An 11,348-nucleotide genomic window follows, 5' to 3' on the forward strand; every position below is an offset into this window, starting at 1 on the left:
TTAGAGGAGAAAATGAGAAGAGGAGGGGCTTGCGGCATGATGTGAGAAAAGAAGATGAAGGGGACTTAGGGGAGAAGTGAGAAGTGGAGACGGGAGACTTAAACCTAAGCGTAAAAAAATTAAAAAATATTAATATATATAATATAATAATATATAAATATTATTTAATAAAATATAAACCCGATTCCGGTATTTCCGGTAAAAACCGAGTACCAAAAACTGGGTATCGGAACCCAAGTACCCGGTTTTTGGATTTTTCAAACCGGAACCGGAACCGAGTCTCCAGTTTCCCGGTTTTTCGGTTCCGGTTCCGGTTTCCTTGTTAATTTTTGACACCCTTACATTTAAACACCGTTTCCCGCACATTTCCCACGCGTTCCTGACAACGGAACAGACACTCTCCGACTCCCACCTTTCCGTCACTTTCCCCAGAAAATGCGCCAGAAGCGTTGGGTCCCTCAGGTCCTCTGGCGCTTATTCCGGCACCGAGCGCGCACGCTGGCGAGTGCGATCGCGGCGCTGCTTCCTCCTCCGCCCACCACGGCGGAGTGCCGGTACTGCAAGGGCTCGCGATGCCTCCTCTGCAGCGCCGGCGCCGTCGAAGTGATGTCGTTCCTGGTCAGGCCTGACGACCCCTCCGAATACTGCAGGCTCTTGAATCGCTGCTTCGTTGTTGTGTCCGACGATGCGCCTCCTCTCTTGGATTTCGATCCTCGCTCTCGCTGGTCCCAAGCGCAGGTCCGTACACCTCCTTATATGTACATACACATACAAATGTATGTATGTATGTATGTATATGTATAATGTTGCACACACGCGTATAACTTTAATACATACATGTGTACGTGTTCGTGTATATACGAATAAATATATACACGCACAGCACAAGCACGCATATATGCACAAACAATGATATGATTTCAATGCACTACGTCCACTCCCAAGTGGTTCTAGGTTATTGCTTACCGGGCCAAGACATTTGTACATACGTAGAAATCCTTTACCCAACTGAGCTTAAAATATTTTTGTAGGTTTTTTTTTTTTTTTTTTTTTGTGTTTTTGATGAATTACATGGATTAATGATGGTGATACTAATTGTTGTGTAGGTACTTTTTTTTTTCCCCCTCATATCAGTTGTCTCATTAAATTCAATTAAATCTCGATAGGGAATCCTTTTGCACATCTAATTTGTAAATTACTACTTGTTATGTTTTCAGATTGTTCCAAGGACTATTGAAATGATAATGTACGAGCAGCCCATGTCTTCCAATGTAATATGCAACAGTTATGATAAGGCAAGCATTTTTTACTTCATGCACTCTATTGCTATCACTATTGTCCATCATCATCCATATTATATAGGAAATGGAGTTCGCTGTGTGTAGTATTATGGCCCTTCCACATGCATAAGCAAAATGACCCTCCACGTCACTCAGTACAACTTGTGTATCATATACGTTAGGAATATGTGGCTCCTGTTTTTGCATTTTTTTTATTTGTACTACTAAAGCTTCTGGTTCAGGGGTAGGGTTGGTTCTGTTTAGTTTTGGGAATGGACCCCTCGGAGAATGCATTTCTATGGGGCTTAACCGGGGAAGGGAAAAGGACAATCTCCATCTCCATATTGTAATAGACTTTTTGGTATCCTATAACTTGTGTCACTGTACTTGCAATCCTTTTTAGATAGAAATTTCCAATTGAATTCCAAATACTTGATCATCAGCATTCAAAGTAAATTTTGTGCAAAGCCTTGTCAAAAAGTATGCATATCTTTTGATGATTAATATGAGGCCTTCTGCATGTATCCATGTTTCATGTGCCGCTTTCATTTTCCCATCTGTTTAGTATGGGGAGATAAGGATGTAGAAGTGCGTGGAAGCCATATACTCATCCAAGGATTAAAAGTAAAGACTATTTGGGAGCCACAAAATATTTAAAGCTTTTTAGTGCGTTTGATCTGATGTTCTCAAACATAAGAGTTGTTAAAGCCACACACTTATCTATGAAAAAGTGCAAGGGTGTTATGAGCCATTGTTTATTTAAATTGCTAAAATGCTTGTGTATCTAAATGTTATTCGATCACGTCGTCTATAACATAATTAATCACAGTTTCACTTATTGAAAGATATTCAATTATATGTAACAGAGTAATCACTCAAGTCCCATTATTGAAGTTCTATCTTCTCCAGCTTGGTCTCTTCTCTTAGAAAGGGTATGTTTTTCTAAGCTCTTGTCTGTCAGTTTCTTGAACTACACCGATATGTTTTTGTTTTCTGGTATAGTAGTGACTGGAATTAGGTGAACATTGCTTGTATGCAGGTTGGGGATGATGTCATGGTTTATCTTCTAAAGTATACATCCATCTTTTTACCTCTTCCTCATAAGGAGCACCATCAAGTGGCAGGTCCTCCTATAAGTAATTTATGCCTCAAGTCGTTGAAGCAAACATCAGAGTCTCAGTATCAACATACTTCACTCGTTCAATTTGGTAATTAAGAGTTTTTGAGTGTAGAAGCTCTGTAAACCTGTTTCACTTGCATCACATTCCCTTTATGATACATGGGAAAATAATGTTACATAAATATGCGGTTAATTTGTGTATGTGTATATATATATCTTTGTATATTTATTTATTTATATTGGCAAAAGTGCCATTTAGTTTTGCAAAATGCTTTTTGAAAAATGAATTTTAATGAAATGGCCTGCAAGAGGCCCGATTTTTGAATTAAAATCCTTCTAAATTCCAAATATTATTTTAAAGCAACCATTTAGAAATTACATCTATTGTACGATCATGTCAAGAAACACAATATTGATTATACTAAATTGAAATAAATAATAAATAGAATTGATAAGTTAACTACATCTACTTTATGTGCCTTTGACGTAATGTCCGTAGTCTTTGACACTTTGATGTTCTGCTCTGTAGTATCTTTTTGACATTAAGTAAGGTTCTGCCCTGACTTGTTGCTGTCTTTTTGTTGATGCTCATTTCTAATAGATCTTTCCCATTTCTTGCTGTACTTAATTATTTTTGCTTTGTAGCTATTAGTTTTCATTATAACGTTTAGTCATGTATAACATAATTGATACAAGCCCATGCAAATGGTGATTCAGCCACCACTTTTTCTCAGGATCCAAAAAGAAGAGGCCGTTCATTGGCAATGTCAACTCAATGTTAGATATACAGAAGTTCAGCAGTTCATTTAGCATTGATGATCCCTCAAGTTCCATACGCTGTGTGGGTTCCAATGATGGGACTAGTCTAAGAACATCTAGTCAGCTTCATCGAGACAAGCACTCTCAAATGAGTTTATCTGAAGCAGGTACACCAGTAATTGGAACTGGTATCAATAACACTGATGGAGATCCAAATGAGGAACTTCATGAAAGCACAAATCAGATTTCAGCACAGTTTAGAAAGCGTTCAAGGCCGTTTAGTTGGCAGCGTCGAAGAAAGCGAAGGCATTTAGATTTTGAAAATACTAGGGTTAAGACCTCTTTTGCAACAATTCTTACTGATAAAGATAGCTTATCCAGGGGGCTCCAGAGTGGTGCGAATTCCAGCTCAAGTCCTTGTCTCGAAATGTGCAAGGAACAAGAAGAATATGCTGTGGGTTAACTTTAACAAAGAGGCTGAAGTTCGTTTTGGATGCTTCCTCCTTTTCTTATATTAAAATATATGTAAAATCCTGCAATAATCAAGCATTGCTAGGGTCCTGAAATATTTTACACTACCAACAAACTAAGATTTGGTTGACATATACTAATTCATAAAAAGGAAAAAAAAAAAAAAAAGAGAGAAAATTTTGGTTGACATGTAGTCATAACAAGAAGATTGAATGACTTTATGCCTCCCACTGTTGAACATTTTGATTTCTTTCAATGCAATGATTGACATTTTCACTCTGCTATTGCGGTTTCTGCAGATGCCATGGCATTGCTCTTGTTTTTTGGTATTGCAAGCTCCCCAGTCCCAGGCTGTCGCCAAAGGGGTTTATATTAACAGGCAATCAATGTTTTATGACTTGGAATGTTCTTCATCAGTTTTTCCACGAAATCGTATCCTTCAATTCTTAAACATATATGTAACTAATTTATCATCTCCTCATTTTAGAGTTGCTTGCATTTTCTCAATCAGCAATAAATGATTGATATGCTATCCTTTGGTCGTCAGTCCCCCGTGTATTTATTTTATTCTAAATACGTTATTCATCTTGTGTTTTGCAACTATGCATCTTTTTTGCCTTATATTATTCGTCAGAGAGACATAGTTTGATATTAAATGATGTTGAGCTTCTGTTTCCTTAATAATCCCCAGATATACTAAGTTCTTTAAAGCCCAATCTTTCTAGTGCAAAGTTTCTTGTTGACGATATCTTTGGCTTATCTGAAGTAAATGCAAGTGGTCAGTCAACACCATGCTTCCAGAGTAGTGGTTTTTATCCCATCAGATCTGCATGCCAGTAAGTTGCACGATCAAGTTATTTGCATTTCAGAGTACTTTTTAATTGTCAGATACTTAAATGTGATTTGGTGATTTGTCATGGTACAAATATTGCCTTTATTTTTATTTTTATTGTCATGCATATTGTTTTCAGTTTGGTCTCTGCAATCCAAATTTCCTATCTCTGTACATAGCTCTAGCTCCTTTGCTAAATAGAATAATAGGCGAGTTATGTATCAGATGGTTCTTCCAATTACATACTAATAGCAGTGGTTCTCTCTATAAGTGTCAAGATTGCAACATAAAAGGCTCTGGAAAGCATTAAGTTTTAAAACGGACCATAACGGGGCAGTGGAATCTCTTTGTACTAGAATCTTTTTTTTTTTTTTTTGGATGAATCTCTTTGAACTAGAATCTTACAGCCATTTTCAACTTGTTTCCCCTTTGGACAGTCTGCTGGATAGAAATTATGATTGTTATTACCGTGAGATTCTTTGGAAGGGACTTCTACTGTGTTTTAGAGCACAGATGCACAATAAACTTTTATAGAAGTACAAAATTGAGAGGACAAATCTGGCAGTGTTTCAATCACAGTAGGGCTACTAATATTGCACTCGGCCAATATACTAGTTTTTTGTCCTTTTTAAAAAAAAATTAAAATTTTTGGTTTGTTGTGCTTCTACTTAACTGCTTTGTTTTTGGTTCTGCAGGTACCTCTCGCTTGTTAAGTTGCTTAAAAGTCTCATACTCAGGACACAGTGTTGCCAACATTTGAGATTATTGGATAAGCATTGTGTTGTTCCAGCATTTGACAGATATGCTACTGGAAAATCTAGCACTATTTTTGAGGTCAGTATTGGGGCATTTGTGAGGTTTGTATGAAGTTGTGGGAGATTTAGCATTCACGTGATGAGGTTACACCTTGCACAGATTTCCATTCATTTTTAACACCTTGGGTGTAGTAAGTGGACACCTAAATAATGTGCAAATTGAAATCTGCTAGCATGTACACAGTTTTTCTTTTTCTTTTTGCTGTGGGGAAGGGTGTTTAAATGGGAGAGCTCATTATGGAATTGCACAGTGTAATCCACATTCCATATGCTACCTTACTAATTTAATAGTGTCTTGCTTCCTCTAAGAAAAACATAATACTTCTGAAGTTTTCATTTCAGGGGAATCAATCAAGGAAAAATGCTTTTGAGAAATCACATGCTTTCAATATTGCAAATTGCGAGGAAACTTCAGAAACCATTCAGCCTCAGTTTGAGGGAAATAAGTCTTATTGCTTGAGAAGTCAGGTAGTGTCGTTTATATGGGCTGTTATTAGGTCTATAGTTCCTACAGAGTTGTTAGGAATTTCTTGTAACTGGAGAATGTTAAGGAGAAATATTGACAAGTTTATTCGGCTACGAAGATTTGAGAAATTCTCATTAAAGCAATGCATGCATCGATTGAAAACATCGAACTTCCCATTTCTGTCAACTCAACATTCGTCGTGCTTCTTGAGTAATCAAGGGCTAAAATATACCACGAGGCAGAGTGTAGACATGCATACGGAATTTACAAGATTGAATGATGCGAGACATGTTTTGAAACATAAACATTTGCAAAGCTGGATTTTTTGGCTTTTTTCATGTCTAGTGGTGCCACTGGTGCAAGCAAACTTCTATGTCACTGAAACTGAGTTTGGGAAACAAGATGTATATTATTATAGAAAGCCAGTTTGGGAGAAGTTGACAAATAGGGCCATCACTTGCTTGAAAGATAGGAGCTACCATGACTTGGATGCTGCAGCTGTTAGAAATATTATAAGCAAAAGACCATTTGGTTTCTCAAAGCTCAGACTTCGTCCAAAAGAAAATGGAATGAGGATGCTTGCAAATCTAAAGGCATCGTCAAGATTGCCTGCACAAGAGTCCAGCTTGGAAGATCAATCTCGTGGAATGCATAGAAATGGAAAATGTCGTCCTAAGAAAGTTAAATTTAATCATTTCAAGTCTGTAAATCTTGTTCTTCGTGATACGCATGCTGTTTTAAAAGGTCTACAGTTGGAAGAACCAGAGAAGTTAGGATCATCAGTATTTGATTACAATGGTGTCTATAGAAAGTTATGTCCATTTCTACTTGGTCTTAAGGATAGACTGAAAACCAGGCCTGGTGTATTTGTTGTTGTTTGTGATGTACTGAAAGCATTTGATTCTGTTGATCAGGATAAACTCCTTTGGGTAATGAAAGAAGTCATACTGAAGGATGAGTATCTTCTTAAACAGTCTGACCAAGTAGTCTGCACAAAGAAATCTTTGTGGGTTCATAAGAACCTTGTATTGATGGATCGAAATATCAGCACTACTAGAGTCACATCCTCTACTCCCTTCTGTTCACGGCATATTGTCCTTGTCAATCAGGTACTTTTTTCAAGTCACCTTCAAAGAAATTTTCTGGTTGTATTTAATTCTATAGATCTTTTCTATTTCCACTGAATAGACCAATAATTACTGCATTTTTTATCAGTTAAGTCACTTAGTAGCCAGCTTGTACTACATGTAGTAACTTTTTATTATTATTATTATTATTATTATATATATTTTTAATTTTTATGAATAATAATTTTATTGAAAGAAAAGGGCAAAGCCCTCGTAAATGAAAAGTATACAAGTGAAATCACCCTAAAGGCATCTACAATCTAAAAAACTAACAAGATTTAAAAGATTCGCTGAGGAGAAATTAAGGACATAGACTACTGCCCAATCCAAAACAGATCTAAAAAAAGAACTGTAGTAACTACTTCCTACATATGCAATGCTTATTTCTGTCTTATCTTACCTGCAATACGAAATTGTCTTTGAGCACCTTTAGCTTTGCTTTGAGTTCAACCTTTAGGCTTTATATCCTTTTTGTCACTGGTTTTGCAAACTAGAGTTCTGATGTTCAGAGCTATATGTTAACAAAGAATCATATCTGAATGCGCCTTTTTCATTCACTCATTTTAAATGTAATCGTTGGTATATTTGAATAGATAAATGCGGCTTAATTCAGAGCAATTGATATTACAATATCTTCAACCAAGAGATATTGCTTGATGTTCTAAGAAATTAAAAGTCAAACCATCCCACTGGAAAAGTGAAAGAAAAAAAAAAAAAAAAAAAAGAGGATATGCTCTGCTCTGAATTTTTGATACTTGTCAACATATTATATCTTTTCTTCATACAGGAGTGGAGCAGATGCATGAAAAAAGAAGAGCTATTTTTTACACTTACGGAACATGTTAAGTACAATGTGCTGCAATTGGACAAAAAGTTTTACCTGCAAGGTGTAGGTATTCCTCAAGGAAGTATTTTGTCATCTCTGCTTTGCTCATTATACTATGGACATCTGGAAAGGAATGTGATCTTTCCATTTCTCGAGAAAATTTGTGAGCCTACTGCTGAAGATATATCTAGAAGACATATTTCCCATGATGCTTCTGCACATGAAAGCAGTGACGATAAGTTTAATTCTTCCCATAAATATATTCTTCTTAGATTTATTGATGACTTCCTTCTCATTTCAACTTCAAAGAAGCAAGCTGCTAGCTTCTTTTCCAGGTTGCGAAGAGGATTTCGTGATTACAACTGCTACATGAATGATGATAAATTTTGTCTCAATTTTGATATCGGACACACATCAGGGATTCCATCAAACAGGGTTTATGTGGGTGCGGATGGTATTTCATTTCTTCGATGGAGTGGATTGCTCATCAACTGCTCAAGTTTGGAAGTTCAGGCAGACTACACAAAGTTAATTTTCATATATAGTTTTGATTTACTTTATTATCATTCTTCTTGCCCAGTTTATCTCATGATATTTTATTTGGAATTTTAAATAGTGCTCCTGTGGTCTCTGCATTTTTGTTTATTGGTGGACTATACCTTCAGATGCTAAGATTTGGGACCAAATCATAACTCTAGAAATCATTCAAAATAACAATCATATTACCATGTTACGCATTAAGCTTTGCATCACTTGAAAATGTACATTATCTATAGTTCTACAAATTATTGATGTGTATCATGGGTGTTGTCATTAACATTTCATATGCTAACACTGGTAAAGTAGCTTACGTATTTGGTTTTACCTCTCTTTGTCCCAAACAATTTTACTTTAGTTTCTTCTAGAGGTTGCCTTAATTTTTTATTTTTATTGGTCCGAACTCTTATCGAGTTTCCAACCAGAATTTGTCAATACCACATTGTTAGCAACTTCTTCAATATGTTGTCTGAGTTAAAACCTTAAAATCTGCAAGCAGTAGTCAAGTGATGTCCCAGCCCTCTTTCGAGCTTAATTAGTTTTTTAAATTTTTTTTTTATTAAATAGGTTTTATTTAAGGTAGCACTGTGGTCGCGCTACTGGAGTGCTGCTAGGTCTATTTGTTTGCCTCACAGTTTAGAGTTTTGGCCTTCGATTTTGTTGATATTTCATTGGCTTGTCATTGAAGCTCTACATGTCACAGTTGGATCTGATTTTGTAAAGATTGAGTGTACTATTTTCAGTTTTATGAAAGTTCAGATTCTTCCCTGAGTAACTTTCTCTATATACTAAACAGGTATCTGAATAACCATTTAAGGTCGACTCTTACTGTCTGCTGGCAAGATAAACCAAGCCGTTATCTGAAGCAAAAACTGTGTCTCTTTATGAGACCTAAATGCCATCCCATATTCTTCGATTCAAATATAAATTCCGCAGCTGTGGTCAGATTGAACATATATCAAGCTTTTTTGCTATGTGCAATGAAGTTTCACTGCTATATTTGTGACTTGTCGTACTTGTGCAAACTTCGCACGGGATTCTATCTATCCATTATTGGAAGATCTTTGAGGTATGTGTGTGATTCTTGTTCTTTTATCAAATAGTGCATGTTGTTATCAGACTTGCTTATTAAGCTGCAGTTTTTCTGCGCTGATTTTAATTGATATTTTAGCATTGGTGAAGCCCCACGTGCAGTAGACATGTAAACTTATTGAATGGTCTGTCTATGCTTTGATACACAATCTTTTGATTTAACAGCCATAAAATTTTATTATCAAAAATTAAAATCACTTCTTTTTACTCTTCCTTTTTCATTTTATTGTTTTTTTTTTTTTGATTGATTTGTTAGGTATATGTATGCGCTCATAAAGAAACGGAATCGTTCTGCATACTATGGATCTGATTTCCGGCCAATTCTTGACGTGGAGGAGGGAGAAGTTCAGTGGCTTGGATTATATGCATATATTCAAGTACTGAAGAGAAAAGAATCAAGGCATAAGAAGTTGCTATCTTCACTAAGGTTTAAGTTGGAACATAGAACACCTGGGAGTGTGCCATCTCAACTAAAGTATGCAGTTAATGCCTCCCATTCCTCTTTGATTTGGAAAATTAAGTACTGAACTCAGAGGTATGTTTCGAGTAGTACAACGATTGAGCTTTGTTCTTTTCATTTTTTGAATCACCTGTCCTATCCAAATGTGCATGAGGACTAGATTCAAGTTTATTTCTTTTTGCTCCGGCTTAGTAAAAATAGACACATATGCTAGTCTTCAATGTTATGTTTAGATGTTTATTAGAAAGTCTGCCATGTTTGGATAGAATGATAATTAGTGTGAGTTACTTAAATACGTGCTATACTTCTTTCATGTTTTTCTTTTTTAGTAAATAATAAATTACTTGGCTTAGTACATCTTATATTTTAGTTAGGAAAAATTACTAAATTGGACCCTCGTTTTTGACGTTTTATCAAATAAATCTTTGGGATTTCAAAATGATATTATAAACCCCGGTCTGTAGGAGTGATTTTGCCGACCCTAGTGACCCAGCAATCAATTCCGGGGTTAGGTAAACCACCCCCAAAGGCCTATGGCCGGCCCAAGGGGTGGCCAACCAATTTCTAACTAAGTTTTTATTGTTATTATTTAATTATTTACAAATTTTTTATTAGAGGGTAAAATTGTAATTTAATAAGGAATTTGTTGAAAAAATGTCCAAAATTTATACAGTGATCATTTTGACGCAAAGGCATACCGTAAGGATTTATAAGGCTACTTTGAAAATACAAGGATTTATTTCATACGAGGTCTAATCTCAGGGATCAATTTAACAATTTTCCCTTTTAATTATTCGGTTAATTTTTTCCCGTTCTTTCAAATATTTAATGGATATGAATTTGCATATGCTTACAAAACAGCATCTGAACTTCTGACACATGCTTATGCGCCCTGTTTGGAGAACTAACACTAGTATACATTCAATTTATAAGGTGTTGTCATTATTCAGTCCTATAAAGTTATAAACCCCACAACTCTTTGCTTTGTTGTTTTCTTGTGCTTCATTAATTCACAAAGTAGCCATTAATGAATTTAATGTTGTAATTTGAAAATCTTCTATTTGGCCATTTACTCCAGCTGTGTTTTTAATAATTGTTGTACGATAATAATGCCCGTGTTTGTTATAGGGCAAGGGCGTCTGAGACCCGATGAATCACACGCTTCTTATTGTGAAACCAAAAATTTGGGCTTCTTATCAATGATCCCTCCTGCTAAACAGTAGCCTTTCCTTTTCTTATTTGTACTTTTTCCTTCACTCTACTTTTTTCTGTTGATGATTTCATTCATGGTGTACAAATCAATGCAATTTGTGTAAAGAACTTCAGGGTTATGAGTATCGTGGATGGTTTTCTTCACTCGTAGCATGATAGTTGCCTGTAAATTCGTAGAATTTTAATTTAATTATGAGGAGCGTGCTGTTCCATATGAGTGGGTTTCAGGTACATACAATTAGCAAACATTTTAGCTCTTGATTGGTGGACAAGAGCTAAATCATTGTTTATGTATATTTAACTTGAACAATTCTATACCTCCCTTGTAACCTTTTCCCGAATTTGATTAAA

General features: G+C 35.8%; 1 protein-coding gene across 1 annotated transcript; it reads left to right on the top strand.

The window, feature by feature from the left end:
* The first annotated feature begins 397 nt into the window (after positions 1-397).
* Positions 398-11,141, top strand: LOC132183355 (telomerase reverse transcriptase). The gene is made up of 13 exons (XM_059596784.1): positions 398-738; positions 1,218-1,295; positions 2,147-2,212; positions 2,320-2,488; positions 3,135-3,613; positions 3,930-4,062; positions 4,322-4,466; positions 5,158-5,296; positions 5,620-6,852; positions 7,658-8,223; positions 9,030-9,302; positions 9,582-9,860; positions 10,914-11,141. Exons 1-12 carry the CDS (start codon positions 436-438, stop codon positions 9,850-9,852), a joined length of 3,855 nt encoding a protein of 1,284 aa, XP_059452767.1. The 5' UTR covers positions 398-435; the 3' UTR covers positions 9,853-9,860; positions 10,914-11,141.
* Positions 11,142-11,348: the final 207 nt, after the last annotated feature.

The sequence above is a fragment of the Corylus avellana genome, chromosome ca5, assembly GCF_901000735.1.
Source record: "Corylus avellana chromosome ca5, CavTom2PMs-1.0".
Lineage (NCBI taxonomy): Eukaryota > Viridiplantae > Streptophyta > Magnoliopsida > Fagales > Betulaceae > Corylus > Corylus avellana.